The sequence below is a fragment of the Chinchilla lanigera genome, unplaced genomic scaffold (assembly GCF_000276665.1).
Source record: "Chinchilla lanigera isolate Chin_1 unplaced genomic scaffold, ChiLan1.0 scaffold00204, whole genome shotgun sequence".
NCBI lineage: Eukaryota > Metazoa > Chordata > Mammalia > Rodentia > Chinchillidae > Chinchilla > Chinchilla lanigera.
Window position 1 is genome coordinate 183740 of NW_004955605.1, and position 17345 is coordinate 201084.

The following is a 17345-nucleotide window of genomic DNA, read 5'->3' on the forward strand; positions in this document are numbered from 1 at the left end:
TCGTTAGTTTTTACTGGCTGAGGGAAGTGGTATGGAGCTGCAGTGACAAGGAGGAAAAGATCTGTGAGTGAACAGAGAAAAATGGGGAGGACGCTAATCTCTCGCAAGGTGGGGAGAGCAGTAAGAAAAATTGGCTAGCATGTGAAAAGCAGATGCGCAGGGCTGAGTCATGAAAGTATCTTTTCTCTTTAACAAACACACTTTGGTGTAGCTTGGCTAAGGTATGAAGGATGAAGCTACATCTACAGACTCAGAATCTAGCATTTATGGGGGTGTTCTTAAACTATTTCCATAATGTAAGTGGTTCAGCTCCCAACTACTACCTACATACCACACTCCCTAATAACTTTCAGGGTTAGAGAACACAAAGCTCACTGTGTAAGTCTGGAGGGCAGGTTTTATCTTCCATTACAGAAGCCACAGATCTCTCCCCGTTCTACTAGTTAGGACGAACTAGATTCAGTCCACCGGATGTTGACTGACTCTTGAGGAAATGACACAAAGATGCAAGGATGTTAATACACTTTCCACAGCAGCACTACTACCAGGAGTCCAGCAGCAGCAGTGCTTGCTAGGGTGGTATTACGGTTTGGATCTGAATTGTCCCCCCAGGGGCTTGCTTGTTGAAGGTGAGCTCCCTGATGCAGCAATGATCAGAGGTGGGTCTTTCAGAAGTGACTGGATCATGAGGGCTCTGACCCCATTAACAGAGCTAATCCAATGACAGATTCATGATGTGATGGCATTACTGGCAGGTGGTGGAACCTTCAGGAAGTGCAGCCTCTTTGGAGGAAGTAGGTCCCTAGGGGTGGTCCTAGGATAACTTTTGTCCCTGGCCTTTTCCTAGCTCTTTTTTTCCTTCTCCTGTCTGCCATGAGGTCAGCTGCCGTACAGAAGCTCCCTAACATGATGTTCTGCCTCACCTCAGACCCAAAGCAATGCAGCCAGCCCACCTTGGCTAGAAATCACTAAAACTGTGCCAAAACAACTCTTCCTTTCTTTAACTGACTTTCTCAGGTAGTTTGTCACAGCAGCACAAAGCTGACTAGCACAGATGGCCTCCATTTTCTGAGCTATCCCCGTAATTTGTCAGCTGCCCCAAATACTTCCATTTATCTTTTGCTTAAGTTGCCAGTCACTTTGTACTGCTGACAATCACAAATCTCTGATAGAGAAACTCAAAATATGTATCAAAATAGAAGACAGATACATAGGAAGTAAGGAGAAGTTCAAATAACTCTCAAATTATTCTCACATTGTTTCAAAATATTTTAATATATATGCTAATTTGTTTTATTTATACTACTAGTTTCTCTTTGGTGACATTGAAGTCTGAACTTCTGTCTTCAGGGGGCCTCATCAGAGATCAGCCGGGCACTGCGGGAAGTGCTTTGGATCCAGAAAGCATAAACGAGTCCCTGCTCTCCCGTTCACAAGCTGAGCCATGTGTACATAATCTAGATTTGTGTTTTCATAGTTGTGCACTTTTTATAGCCTATTCTTCAAGGTTAACACATTTGCAAAATGATTGATTCGGTCTCTGTCTAATCCAGTGAGTGTTATGGAAAACTTGCTGTGATGTAAATGTAAATCTTTTCAAAAAAAGTGGTATGTGAAAACAGCAGGCTGAAATTTAAACATGTATTTAAAAAAAAATCACCAAATCTATGTGAAAACAAATCAATTTGTGTTATGCTGAAATGTTCTGGGCTTTTGTATCTCCTTTCCAACTACATTTCTGACTGCATAAAAATAGCAATTTTTAAACAGCCCTTTGTACTTCAAAACTATGCTTTTTGTCTATCAATATTAACTACTGGAATACTACTGCTTTTGTATTTTTTTGCTTTGAGACAACAGTACATTTAATAGAAGTACAATTCGTTGAATTTTTGTTTATGTATTTATTTCATTCCAGTTTGATTTAATTGTTACTGTCAAACAGTAGACATTACTTATTTTATTTATGATATATTTCAGCTTAAAGTTATGTTATTATATGTGGATATAAGTACAGATTTGGTGTTTTGCAAAAAAAAAGAAAAGAAAGTTTTATACTATTTTCTGTCTATTTCTTCTTTGAAAGAGAATCTTTTTTACCTGTATCTTGTACTCTGAGTAACTGTGAAGATAATGATAGACAGTATATTAGCTATTATTACTCTTCATTTTGTTAGGAAATTTTATTTTTTCAAAAAATTAAAAACTCCCTGATAGATTTGTTTTTAAAATTAATTGTCCTGACCCATTTTGTCTGCATCGTAAGTATTTCGAGACTTAGTGCCATCTGCCTTGAATCAGAGTAACTCACACGTCCCGCCCATGCACCCTCTGCATAAACCCTGGGAGACACTTGCAGCTGCCCCAGCGTGTCCCCCGTCTGGAGGGACTCTGTGCCCTCAGCACATACTAACTGCTAAAATACGTCTTCTATCAGGAAGTCTTGTGAAGCTCCATTTTAGGGCCACTTCCTGCAGGAAGTCATCTACTCCTCCTCCTCCAAATTCTTCCAAGCCACCCTCTGCTTCCACAGCATTCTACATATATTAATGACACAATTCATATTACAGTGCTTAAATATTTATTTTCTCCTCCCATTAAATTTGTGAATTTATAACAGCAGGAATCATGTCTTACTAACCTGTGTCTCCAATTACTAGCAGAAATAAGACCACAGTAAGTATTCAGTGCATGTTCATGGACTCAGTGAATCATTTGCATATATTCACAGTATTAAGATTTTCTAGAATATAATGATTCAATAGATATTCCAATTTCATATATATATATATGCATTTTTAAATAACCAGTTATAAACATATTCTTAATTCTATAGAATTTAGCTCAAAGGTAAGTCTGTCCAATTTAAGGCTCCTTTTAAAATACTTAGGAGACAAAGGTAAAACCTGGGGGGGGGGGAAGCCCCCTAGTGCTAAAACAGATTAACTGCAAGTGTGCTGTGATTCGGCTGAAGAAGGGGCTCCGTACATGTTAGAAGTAACACTGCAGGGATTTGTAGCATGAACACAATCTCATATTTAGAGCAAGGTGATCTTTCTTCCTCCACAGCCCCTGTAACAGGCAAGTCCTGTCCCAGGAGTGCACCCATGGCAGAATCAAAGGACCACTATACCTACCATTAAAAAGGGGAATGACCCAGTCCCATCACACAGCTACAGCAACTATACAGTGAGAGGACTCACAATAAAAAGACTTTACCTACAAAGAAAAAGTAGCTTAAATTTTGAATTTTAACCTAAAATCCAAATGCTATATGAATATCTTGATTCAAATCGTACATAGTACCATTATCAGTTCTTCCCAGTACCGTCTTTGGTGTGAACTTTTCTAAAACTAAGAGACTATACGTACCTGGACTCCAGAGAGCCTTCTGTTCAGGTAAAGTTTTAATAAATAACTTCCATATTCAATTAAATGACAGGACTCTAAATACTCTAATTTTATCCTGTTTGTTTTATTTAGACCTTTCTAAAGTATCCCTGAAATACAAAGGTATTTTTTCAGTGGCCCTGGTGTACTTTGGGTTCCTGCTGAGAGCAAAATTATTACTACCATATGAACATCAATACTTAAATGTGTTTATAACCCTGTATGTGCACCATAAGTGCTTAATAGTTTTTAAACAAACAAAAAGAAACAAAATGGAAAGCTTTAAAGTAAGCCCCAGACATAACATGACAAAATGTTGGCAAAATTACGCTCCTCAAAGCTCTGCCCTCGCCCACCCTACAAGCACAGACCACACTTCAGACGTTTCCAGCCTGCCCCAGCTTCCTCCAGCTTGTCTCTCTTGTTCCAAGTTGGTGACGCCGGCAACAGCTATCAAGCAGCAGCAGCAGCCCACAGGGACAGGGGCTCTATCAGGAGGCGAGTACACACTCACCCAGCTCATCAACCACGGGCTTTTCAATGAATTACATTATCTACACCAACCAACATCCCCCAAGAAACTACGTGTTCCTTTAGAAATAAAGCATAAACACAAACAGCGGGAGCTACCACTTACTCAGCCTCTGTTACTGCCAGGCAGATGCTTGCGCCACTGAGCTGTATCACCGGCCCATGGCGTTTTAATTACATCGAAAACACTGTTATAATGATACAGTAACAAGGCGATTATACTAAACAATACATTTAACTCAACAACATGAGGAGAGAAATTCTGTGGAAAATGCCTGGCATACTACACATAAATAAATGCTTGATAAATCTGAACCTCTAAAATCCTCAGCTGAAAATGGGGGGTAATCCTCAGAGTTTTTTAAAGAGGATTTAAGTGAGTTAACGTGAACCAATATCAATACGTATTCGTTGGTTATAGTGGCCAGCTACAGCCAAACAGTCTATGTTATCTAATTCCAGGGAAGGAAGACATAGAAAGTACATTACTGATATGCTGCAAACATTCTTTCATATCCCTAAGAACTAGGATTCAGCATCTTTGTCCTAACCAGTGGAAGGACATGCCCTGGGTTACAACGGCTCATAGCCCTCAGGCTGAGAAGCAAGCTCAGTGGTGACTACTTTTTTGCAAATTGACTTATCTTGGGTATTTGTTATAGTAACAGCAAACAGGCTAATGTAAGTGAAATTATCTAAAAGTTACTGCAATATGAAATATGAAAATATGAAACGCTACCAGTAGCCTTCTGACCATCCTTCTATATCCTATTACATTAAAATTGACTGGCCCATTTTCACCTTAAAGGAAGCTTTTTTCTTTACAAATGCCATACTGTGTAGCATTACACATTGGTCATTTGGAAAACAGTCACTCACTGAGTAATGAAGATCACCATACATTGAAATATTTCAAGTATATAATGAATTACATTTGTTAACATACCATGGATTTTGATCATCTTTTAGTCTTTTAGGTACTAAGAAGCATCAAGTTCATGGTAGCAGATTCAAGTTTTCCAAAACTGCAAAATTCAACTTTCAAAAGAAAGCCTGAGTTTTATCCATGGTAGCAAATAGCTGAAGTGACAAGTCCCTTTTGTCCATTCTTAATAAAATAGCTTCCAATACTAAAGTTAGAATAACTATCCTTTGTCAGTTGTCCTTTCAAGTAAATATGTTTTTTCCATGAAAAAAGTATCTAGCTAATATTTATACCACACTTCTGCCTACAAGTACTTCTTGGTCTGCAGTAGAAGCACTTTACCCATGTTTTTCATTTCATCACACAGGCTATTAAAAGAGGTCTAAGTTTGAGATTTAAAGTCATTTATACTGCTTCAACTGTAATAATCTTAAGAAATGTGTGCATTTTGTAAAGTGCTGAGTGTGTGGGGAACTTCTGGCAATCTGGCACTACCATCTCGCTTCATTTAGGGGCCTGCGGTGTTAGCCACAGTTACTTTTGCACCATCAATGCTAACGTCAACACAGGGAAAAAGTTCGTGCGTATGTCAGTACCATTAAGAGAGTAGTCTGCAGGTCTCAGACACTCTCTCCACAGACCATTCTTTGAGAAACACTGTTCTACACTGCACAGCCACTTCCGTGAAGAAAGTCTACCAAACAAAATTTAAGGAGAATTTCAGGATGAAAATGCTGAAAACCAAAACTGAGGGTGACTCATCTCCCTGTCCAGGCAGAAGAAGATGCCATGCCCGAGGTCCTGGAAATCAGTGAAACCTAAAGAAGACAGAAGCCCTTTGATGTAAAGCACTGCCAAACTCTCTTTGTTAGATGAACAGATCCCTGCTGATTAAAGAAAGTGCATCTGAAGTGACCACCCAGAAAATACCTCCGTATGAAGGCACCTTCCTGCCCTAGAGGAATTTTTACTAACGGGAGTACAAATCAACAATGAGCATTTCACTAGGGGGCAAAAGCTTCCAAGACATGACATTTAGGGTGGAGACAAAAGAAAATGTAGTAACTTGTCAAGCAGGAAGCCCAGCTATCCTTTGACAAAAGGAAGGATGTTAGAACATGATGACAGAAGAGGAAAGAAAGTGATGTTATCAGGCCAAAAGACCAAAGAATTAGAAAGATTTAAAGAAAAGTAAAGATATAAGAGAAAGTATCCACTAAATGAGAAGAAAGGATGAGTCATGCTTTTTGTTTTGGCAAATCTGCTTCTTAAGCAATGTAAGAATTCAGGCTTTACCATTGATTAGCTATGTGAACTGGAGCAAATGATTTAATTTCTTGGAGCCCATTACTTTAGCAGTAAATATAAACACCTAAGACATGGGGCTCCCATAAAGATTAAATGAGATCGTGAAAAGGGCTATGAACAATGTGCAGCACACTGTAAATGCTCTCAGATTTTAGGTTTATTTCATTAAAATAGGAAATGGAACAGGAATTACCATTTTTCAAGAGATTATCAAATCAGTGGGTTTTTTTTTTCTTTTACAAAAAGCAGCAAGATGCTCACACAGATCAGGGATGAAGACTTTCAGAGTTTTGTTCAGATCAAAGTAATAACAGACTAAACTACATTTTCAATTTTCTAAGAACTTAGGATGAGGGAAGACCCAAAACACAACTTCCCTGAAAATAAGTTTAATACTATGGTCCTACTACTAAAGACCAACATAAGGCCACATAGTATTATTCAAAGCTCCCAAATTATAAAGCCACCTTATCATGGAGGTCAAGGGCCAGGTGGGCATGAAGTATAAGTCAGAAGCCTCACGGTTACTCGACTATCCCCTAGCTGCCTGGGACACTGGAGGTGTACAGAATGACCATGGGGCACTTATTACAAATAAGAAAAATGCTCTCCTCTCCTGGCATCTTTGTACCACAACTTTTCTCTCATTTTATCCGTGGATGAAAGTCACGGTGTAAACTCGAAGTCTCTTCTCTGCATTAATGCAGTGATCTTTCCTTTTCATTGATGATATGGAAAAAAATCAGAACTCTTTACCACCAAAACTGAGGGAATGATTATTATTATTTAAGAATCATAGCAGGGCTGGGGATTTAGCTCAGCGGCAAAGCGCCTGCCTGGCAAGCGCAAGGTTGTGAGTTCGGTTCCCGGTACCGGAGAAAAACCAAAAAAAAAAAAAAAAAGAATCATAGCATCAGTGACAGTTTAAAGCCTACTTTGACCTCCAAAACATTAAGTCTTTTAATGGCCTCATCAAAAAAAATAATAAACAAAAACAAAACCAGGTTCATAACAGTTGACTAAGAAACCCACTGCAACATTGCTCTGCTCAACAAACCATCAGGAGAAAGTTACATCAGACAAGAGGTAAGGGAAAGGGGAGGGGACCAATCTTGCAGAGAATGGTCACCAAAAACATTTATCTTCAGCTAGACAGAAAATTTGCACCTCCCAAAGAATGCAGAATCCAGGTAGTCCAAATAGTTGAGGATTTGTGTTAAATGTCTAACTTTTTTCTGGGAATGGTGGCACACACCTATAATCCTAGCACCTGGGAGGCTGAGGCAGGAACAGTTTCTGTCCCATTGCTGGACTTCTGACACCTGGAACCCTTCATCACCATTAAGATTCAGAATAGCCTGAATCAGTGAAGAGCACATGGAAAGGCAATGTAGTGAATTGACAACTGGTGGTCAACTTATAACTCCCAGCTGAACTGAGTAAGTGTGGTGCTGGGTGTGGGAGGCGACCCGAGGATTTTTGCCAGCGGCGTAAGGGGCAGAACTGGAGAGGTTAAGCTGTTGGGAACTGAGAAGGCTGTTGGGAGCTGAGAAAGGCTGTTGGGAGCTGGTGGAAGCTGTAAGGAGCTGTGTTATGTTGAGGAGCTTGTCATGCTGCCTTTCCCGATGAACTCAGCTGTTTTCATCCTTTGAGGAGCTTGGGACCTTGTTGGCACTGGGAATAGCTTCAGTTCACTTTGGGGGAGCTCTGGTCCTCACTTTGAGCATCACTTCCTGGCCCTGGAGGGGAAGATGGTACACTCTCAGTCTGCTGGAGAAGCCTGCTGCATTGGTTTTCCTGATGGGAACTCAGCTGTCTTCACCACTGGAGGAGCTCAGGACCTCACTGTTGCTGAGGATGGCTGTGGTACTTTTCAGGGGAGCTCTGGTCCTTACTTTGCGTGTTGTTCCTGGCTCCAGTGCAGATCCCTCAGCCTGCTAGCACAGGTCCTTCATCCTGCTGGCACAGACTTCCTAGATTCCACCACTGACCTTTGGCCTTCGCAGCGCAGATCCGTGAAACAGGCCTGCATGAGATGTGTCGTGGGCTCTGGGCCTCCAGTTGGATTCGTGGGAGGCATTGTTATGAGCTCTAGGTATTCAGCTGTACTCATGCAGGACATTATCACCGGATCCAGGCCCTCAGCTAGATTCCTGGTGCATAGTGTATGGACAGATCTCCTGCACTCTCCTGTATATCATTCTTTGGGTGACTATTATAAATAATCGTATAAAGTATGTGTCCTGTATTATATTGTTCCCCTTGCAAAACAAGCCCCAAACTGACACAGGCAACTTGTAGACACTCTGTTCTGTAGACTTAGCTGTCAAGTCATCCCAGCCCATCTGCCAGAATATGTGACTCTAGTCCCAAATAATCCAGGCATCCCTACCCCAACTTTCTTCCTCCTGAGATCCCAGGGATAGTGGGACAGAAGAGAGGCCATCTCTGTTGTGCCCTAGTGGAAGTACAGGTCCACAGAATCCCTAAGAATAATAAAATGTTACAATAGTTACTATAACAACCATGATAGCTAACACATAACTCTTTCAAAGTTTCCAGGTTCTTAGTATGTAATCCTAATAACTATCTTTGGAGGTAAATGTCATTATGATCCCTATTTAATGTATAAGGAAACTCTACCTCACAGAAAGGTTAAGTAATTTACAAACAATTATAAAGCCAGTAAGTGGCCTAGGCACAAAATGAATACAAATTTCCAGCTCTGGCATCTTAACCATTAAGCTTCACAAATAATTACTGAGATCTGAAAAACACAAAGAGCACAGCACAACTAGCCCATTAGGCTCACCGTGACCACTAGCCAAGACCACACTAAATCATATTTTAGAGATTTCTAGAGTGAGATACCCACACACTTCTTGGTTGCTCTATGCCTTCTGTAGCCTCTCTGTCTCTGTGTTTTGCCACCCTCCCCACAGGGAACTCTTTCATGTCTGTAAAAGTCATGGTATCTGTAATTTAAGCCTATTTCCTCTTACTAGGTTCAAAGCAAGATAAAATAGTTGAAAGGCAGTTTCAAATCATTTCTTGGCCTTCTCTTCTCAAAGCAAACAAAACTTGCTCACTTGCATTTGCTTTTCTAACATCTTACTATATTATATCCCTTTTAGAAAATAAATTCCACAAGAGCAAAGGACATAGACTCCTCACCTAGTCAAATACCTGGCATATGACAGACATCAAATATCAGAGATACAAACTATATCCTTCTACCTTAGCCTCACCAAGTTCACCTTAGCGCTGACTTGCACAGATCTTACTGAGCCATCAGTGCTTCAGTATCCAAATTTGTGTAATCTGTATTCTGTACAAAAATGAATGTCATGCTTTCTAACATTCAGCATGCAGCTTCCTCTATAAGAGAAACTGAATATTCAAAGTAAATTCAATTAGCATATAGACTGCTGCCTTAAAAAACTACTAAATTTAATACTACAAAATTTATAAGCAAACTCAATTACACATAACCTATTTTGTGTTCCTAAACCAATAAAATGATCTTAGCCACTTAATTTAATACCATCAAAATATAAATATTTGTATTTATTCCAATTTTTTCTCCAAACTACTAGAATGTATTTTGGAGAAAGAAACTTTAGAATTCATGAACATTTTATGTCTCTACTTGGAGCTAAGAAAATCCACATATCTCAGAGTATAACTTTTATACACTGTATCAATAACTTTTTGAGGTACACCTCACAAGAGCAAATCTAGAAGTCAGTTAAGGTGAATTTATTCACCACTGTTCAAGCTCCCCACCACTTATTTTTTATCTTACCAGGCCAGTCAACTCCATGGGAAGATAAATCCAATCAGATTTTGTGCTTTAAAAAATCTGCTAGACAAATTTGATACCCTCTTTATCCTCAAGGTCTTTGAAATAGTTCTGTGATGCCTTTTATACTACATTTCAGGTATCTTAACTTGGGCTTGTGTTTTCAGTAGACATTTTCCTTGACTCTTCTAGATAAAGGACCATTAGCCATTTCTCTTTTCAGAGAATAGGCTGATTTTACATGTTCTGCAATGAATTGAATGTTGAATGCTATGCAGTATACCCTGCCTTCTCCTCCCATGATTCTGAAAAAGCACGTTTTTACTCTGTTTGCCCTTAGATCTTTCAACTTTTCCCCACGTTACCAAGTAAGCAGTCAGTCCCATTGCAGTGATACTTAAGCACTAGTCCCTGGGTAAACAGGGTCTTACCAGGGAAATTCATGCTCTCTCCTTTCCCAAAGCCTCCTAGCTAGACCAGGTTCTCAGTGCCCTTTAGACTTGAGCTTATGTTAGGAAGAAGAGACTTCCTTCACCTCTGCTTTTGGGGACCACATCCCTCGGTCACAGCACCCAGGGCCACCCTTACAGCCGAGAAGCGGTAGCTGAATGTGAGTACCTCCTTCCTCCCTAGCACTTGGCCACAGGGTATGTACACAGCCTTACCTCCTTTAGGGGACACAAAGTGAGCCTGGAAGACAAGACATCTTCCATCTTGTCTTGCTCAGCCAGTTCTGAGAAGAGTGGAGGAAAAGTGGGAGGCAGCAGGAAAAGGAAGGACAGAACAGACCAGTAGAGATGTGAGAGAGAAAAAGTGAGAAGGCCTGTCAAGTGGGTTATTATCACACAGAGAAGTTCAGGAGCCGGGTAATGAGCACGTCTGGATTACAGAGCCATGCAAAAGAAGAGAAAGTATTCAGGAGTATTTCAGAGGTCAGCCACAAGGACGGGAAGACTGTATGGACGTAGGGAGGTCAAAGAGAGGATCTTTACAGAACACTTTCAAAGGAGACAACAGTGAGAATGATGCAGAGTGGAATGCTGTTAGAGTAAGCCCAAACACTGGGGAGATGAACAGGAACCAGCCCCCCCCCCTTGTCCAGCAGTGGAACTGATTCAAAATGGAAGCATCTAGGCTGCCCTTCGATGAACTCCCGGAAAAGGTCTCATCAGTCTCACTCCAGCCAAGTGTTTCTATTTGCTTCTCTCAAGGACCATCATATCCCTGGGAGAATCTCATGGTTAAACACCCCTAGAAACAGAAACCACCTCTTGATAATGGCCTAGTAAGCTCTGCCCCAGCAGAATCCAGACGCCATTCTGACCCCTGACCCACCTTGCAATGAAATGAACCAAATGAAAAAAGAGTGGCAGAATGAGGTTCAGGTTAATGGAGCATTCCCCCTGTGGTATTTTCTCCCTACCAGGTCATACCAGACTTCCAAAGAGCAAGTGGTATCCTTGTCCCATCATTTAATCCGAGGAGCACTGCCATCAGAAAATAAGAGGCAATCTCACCAGCCAACAGAAATAGGAGCAATGATGGAAATAGCTATTGCTTAAACTGTGATTAGTATGTCTGAATGCCTAAAGTTTTAGTTTTTCATTAATTTAAATAGCTACAGGTGACTAGTAGTTAGCATGAAATGTGCAAGTCTAGGTCTTTAGAAAGTAGATACTGACCAGATCACATCTGTCCTAAATGCCTGGGGGAAGAACTACATAGACTTCTATTTCTCTACTGCAAGAAATTGAGTCTCTCAACATTCCAATACCTGCTCAAATGATTTTCCAGCACTGAGCTTTTCTTTGGTCATGACACATTCCCAGTGTACCTCCAAAACATCCCAGTTTAGAAGGCCCTCAAACACCTGAGTGTAACTGTCCATCCACTTCAGGAACCCTCTCTACCACATCTCTGCTAATTTCTATGCAATCATTACCATGTGTGCCCTTAGCATTAGGGGTCAGTTTACTGCAAGCCCAAAGACATGGCTCCAAAGAAACATCAGGCATGTACAAAGTAATGGAAACTATCTGGCAGGGTGCTTTAGTCCTTATACAGGGCTTTCATACTCATTATCTCATCTATGAATCTAAATAACCTCAGGTAGTTAGCAAATACGTTTAGTTTATAGAGACTAAGTGGCTTACCCAAGGAAGTATGGTTTTTCTATGGTCACCCAGACCCAATCTTAGCATTTCTTCTAAGTAGCAAGAGATAACTGACAGTGGGAAAGAACGGGCTGAGTGAGTCACAGGAGAAGAGCAACCAGAAGAGAGAATAAAGTGACTTACAGCAACTAACCACCTTGGAAACCGATCTGTTCCAAACTCAACCATTTACAGATGAACAGTCTCAGATCTGTAGGGTAAGCGCCTCAGTCTGGGTCTGATTTAAAGAGTTCCCTAAAACTGTGGTTCTCCAAGGGTGGTGCTAGGATGAGCAACATCATCACTTGGAAACGTATTAGAAATGCACTCTGGGGCTGAGCTCAGCACCCTGTTTTAGTAAGCTCTCCAGATGTCTCTGATGCTCACCTGTATTGGTACTGCTCCAGTATTGTACATCTAAGGGTCCATCAGTTTCCTCTGAGAAACAATTTGGTCACTGAGAAGAAGGAAGTGGAGCTGCAATTTGGAACGTGTCCTGGTGACATCAGCTCCAACTTGCTATACCTAGGACAACAAGCAACATATACTCTAAACTAGCATCAGAACAGCAAACACCTCCTGCTGCCACCTCTTGTAGCCACAAGTAGAGAGAAAATCCTTCTTTACTCAGAAAATCTTAGTTTTTTAGGTTGGAAAGTAATAGTACTAGATTGTAAATGCATAATCCTAGCTTCTAATCTCATTCAATAAATAATATTTGGTACACTATAAAGTGCCCCAGCTGTGAAATGGTTAGCTTCCATAAGTAGAACTAAGATTCCAGTTCCTCAGAGAAAAGACATATATGAGAACACACATGACTTTATAAAATGGTTTATCTTCCTACTGTTTTAATAATAACAGCAGGCATTTACTGATGGCTTTTAGTACTGTACTAAGTGTTATAACACATCATTTTATTTTACCCTCATGCAACTCCATGACGTAAGAACTATTACTGTCCACACTTTACCCATGAGGCTTCAACAGGGAAAATTCCCTGAGGTGACACAGCAAGGAGGTGGCAGAGCCAGGAAGCCAACCAAATCTACTGTTCTTAATCCAAAACCCCACCTCCTTTACATTTAACATATATTTTAACTCAATCCATTCAACTTTACTCACACTCTGTATATTACTGTTTTGAGCACCATGTTTCTCAAACGTGTTTTAAGACATCATGCCATGTGCCATTCAAAAAGTCTTCAACACTCCACTCAGCCCAGGTCCTTCAGCTTATGCTCAAGAATTAGAGTAACTCACGCTGCAGGATTCATGGCAATAAAGATATCCAAAAATCAGATCAGAGGCAAAAACCAGCCTGTTCTCACCATGCATGGGCAACAGGCCCAAGAAGCTCTCCTTGACCACCTACACCAAAATAAGCTCTCTCTGATCAGAGGCCCCACCTCACATCACTATTAAAGTACTTCACACACGGCAACGTCTGCACTAGAACCCCACTGAACTGTGAGCTCTGCGGAGTGGGAACCACGCCTGACAGTCCATCTGTACACTTACGAGACATCAGGTACTTAATCAGCACAAAGCAGGTCAGCAATAAGACACAGAAATTCTGAAGAGGGTTCAAAACAAATTACAATTTAAATGTAAAACTTTCAGAAAACAGGAGAAAAATGTTTGGGCATGGGTCTAGATGAAATGTCCTCAGATGTGACACAAAAGCACAATCCATAAAAACCACCAAACAGAAACCAGTAAACTGGAGTTTATCAGAATTCAAACTGCAGAAAGGCCCTGGAAAGAGAATAGGCAAGCTCTGTGTGTGTGTGTGTGTGTGTGTGTGTGTGTGTGTGTGTGTGTGTGTGTGTGTATGCCATATATCTAAAAAAAAAAAAATGGACACATATCTAGGCTATACAAAGAACATTCAAAGCTCAGCAGTAAAATAAATAGTAATCCAGTTAGAAAATGCACAAAAGACATGAATAGACATTTCACTAAAGATATAAGGATGGCAAATAAGCACAGGAAACAGTTCACTATCACCAGCCATTAAGGAAATGCAAATTAAAACCATAATAAGATAAAACACCTATTAAAATCCCTACTGAGACAACTAAAATAAATAACGGTGACAACGCATGCTGGTGAGGACATAGGGCAACCAGCTCTCTCATACACTGCTCGTAGGAATGTGAAATGGCACAACCTCTCTGAAGAACAATTTAACAACTTCTTTAAAAACTAAACATAAAATCCAGCCATCATAATTCTGGGGGCATTCACATTTCAGTGAAGTGAAAACTTTGTCCATATAAAATCTGTATACAAATATTCCTAGAAACTTTATGTCTAATAGTTGAACACTGGAAACAATACAGATATCCTTCAGTAGGTGAGCGGTTACACCATAGTACATCTATACCATGGAATGCAACTCAGCAAGCAAAAATTCAAATGAATCTCAAGGACACCATTCAGAGTGAAAACCTGATTTCAAAAAGTCTCACACTGTATGGTTTTGTTTATACAGTGCTACCAAGTTGACAAAACTATAGATGTAGTGAACAGATAGGTACTCCAAGCATTCAAGGGCAGAGGGGCTGCAGCAAAAGGTAAAGAAGGTGGGGGCTCTAAATGGGTAGCACCAGGGAGACCTTTGAAGTGATGGAATACTTCTGTATCTTCACCGTAGCACTGGTTAACATAAATCTTCAAATGTGAAAAATTGCGGTACAGTACACACACACATAGAGAAATATGTGCCTGCAAAGCTGGTGAAATCTGAATATGCTCTGAGGATTGTATCGCATCAGTGTTCTGGATCTGCTATTATAATGTGGTTATGTAAGACGTTACCAGTGGGGGAAAGTGGGTGAAGGGTACACAGGACCTCTCTACTATTTTTGCAACTTCCTATGAATGCAAATCATTTCAAAATTAAAAGTTAAAAGAAAAACAAGTAAACTACAAACATTTTACTCAAAATGACAAAAAAAAAAAAGGATATTGCCATAGTACTGACCAGTGAGATCCCAACACAGATTTAAACACACACTATATAGGGCATTGACTAGTTTTTAAAGCTACCTCCAATTCTACAAAATCTTAACCGGGATAGATTTCCAACCACTCGACTTGCCCATTCCTCCTATAAAGGGTGGGAAGAGTGCCTAATGTGAGCCCCTTTAACACCCCACAGTTCTGGCCTGAGAGGTTGGAGTAACTGTAGCACCAAAGCTAAGTCCAGGGCTTCTGAGGTGACAGGAGCCTGGTGCCAACACAAAGCCCAGGAGCAGAAGTGGCTTCCTTGCAGCACATTGTGTGCTGACCTACCACGATGGCCAGGATTTACATTGTGCCTCTCCTCCAAGACAAAACAAAATTTAAAAAAAACAAAATCACTAGGCAAACAGAAAAACCTCAACAACCTCAGACAACAATTTCCAACAAACACTGTAATCAAATATGTCTTCTTGCTTGACCTCCATGCCATCCCCTGCTTTTCAAGGACTGTATTACCTCCTGAACTCTTGGTCACAAGAAGCCTTCAAAACCAGAAGGATTATTTAAAACATTCAGAAGTTCCTGATCTGACCCTCCATATGCATTTAAAGCACAGACAGCCACAACACATAAAGAAGTGTAGATGCGGGTGAGTTTTGTATCGGAAATAGTAGGAAGTTTAACAAAGTTTAACTTATTAGCCTGAAAAATCCGATTTTCAGTACTACTCCCCTTGTTTCACATCATTATTCTTTAAAGGTCTTGTGTTATACAGTGTACTGCTGTAGCATTTTTCAAAGCGTTTTCACAAATGACTATGAAGAAACCCCACGCAGTATCCAAGGCTGTACTCTGCAGCAGTGCTCTCAGACAGACCCCCGTCTGATTTCAATTACTCTGGCTGCTGTCCTCCCAGGCTGGGTCCGCAGGGGGAGACATGAAAGGAGCAGCGCTCTACCCACAGAAGCTCCAGCCTAATTGGCCAGGGGCAGACATTCTCAAGTCTAATCAGAACAGTGCCTTCCCATAAAATCGTCCACATTTCTACACTGATGTGCTTTTCTTAATGACAGCACTTTAAAATTTCATTTAAACCAAAGGTCATCCCTCATCTTCCATGAAAAGATGTACTTTGAAATGCTTTAATCTGCACATGTCCTTCAGCACCTTAGCCTTCTTCACCCTCCACAGAACCTTCACCTGAAAGACCCAGACTTCTGCGCACTTTTAAACGAAGGGGAAGAGGGGAGTTCACATAGGCAGGACCTGCCCTCCCCCTACCCGCTGCAGGTGTATGAGGCTTTCCTATTTGTCTTGAAAGCTGTACCACCCAATGGCAAAAGTCTGCCCAAGACCTAGACCTCCCCCTCAGCCCTGCAGGCCCCGCCCTCGCCCCAGGGGGAAGGAGGTCCTGCCTTCAGGTCGGTGGCCCACTCCCTCCAGACACACCAGCGCTTTCAGGCCCTTTACTCCCCTTCAAAACAGTTCATACAGCTCCCACACGATTCTCATAAGCAGTGTTCACAGTAGACAGATACTCTGTAAAGCTCAGGGTTCTAGTTCTAGAAATCTACGAAGTATATTTCCCTTTCCTCCAGATTCTTCAGAACTTGCAATCCAGAGAGATCCCTAAAGTGTGAACCTGAGTTTGACGAACGCAGCGGCCGGGCCCAGGAGCAGTCGGCGGCCGAAAGAAAGCTTGGTCAGTTTGGCGGGCCCCGGAGTCCCGTTTTGGAAGCAGGGAGTCACGACCGTCCAGTACGTCAAGCCTTGGCTCCTCGCTCCCCGAAAAGGAAGGAAGCTCTGCCACTGCAGCTACTAACCACGGTGGGTTTATCTGCCTACGGGGAGCAAGTTAACGTACTGGGGAATCACAAGCGTCTTCGCAGTACAGTATGACAACGGCGCGTGATCCTCGGTCCTTATCAAAGCCCAGGTCTTTCGTAAACATCAAACACTCGCTCTTCATAAACGTTTCAGAGGGGCGGGGGACACGGGGACAAAAGACCCCACCGAACGATCAGCTCCAGGAGGCCACCGAGGCCGCCCTCAGCGCTCCCTAACGAAGCCGCAGCCTGGACGATCGCACGCTGAGCAGGCGGGAAAGTCCTTCCCCGTGGGGACAGCAAACCCACAGTGAAGACGGAAAGGCGAAAGCGCCCGACAAAAACGAAGCGGTTCGTCTTCGCAGTCGCCAGCCGAGAAGGCGAGGCGTACGGCGGGGCGGGGCGCGCGGGGAGTGCGGAGAGCCGGGCCGGCCGCGGGG

At 41.7% G+C, this 17345-nt stretch overlaps 1 protein-coding gene across 5 annotated transcripts in view; it reads right to left on the bottom strand.

The window, feature by feature from the left end:
* Amotl1 (angiomotin like 1) overlaps positions 1–17345 on the bottom strand; it is a 162352-nt gene that overhangs the window by 70170 nt on the left and 74837 nt on the right. Inside the window, exons 1-2 of one of the 5 annotated variants that reach the window (XM_005414888.2) lie at positions 12497–12612; positions 8547–8640 (exon numbers count right to left, since the gene is read on the bottom strand). The exons of 3 other annotated variants lie outside the window; for them this stretch is intronic. In XM_005414888.2, the coding sequence (XP_005414945.1) occupies positions 8547–8640; positions 12497–12526 (124 nt within the window). In that variant the 5' untranslated portion in view covers positions 12527–12612. Of the gene's footprint in view, positions 1–8546; positions 8641–12496; positions 12613–17345 lie in introns of those variants that run through there. One more of the 5 variants, XM_005414892.2, reaches the window with a different exon arrangement.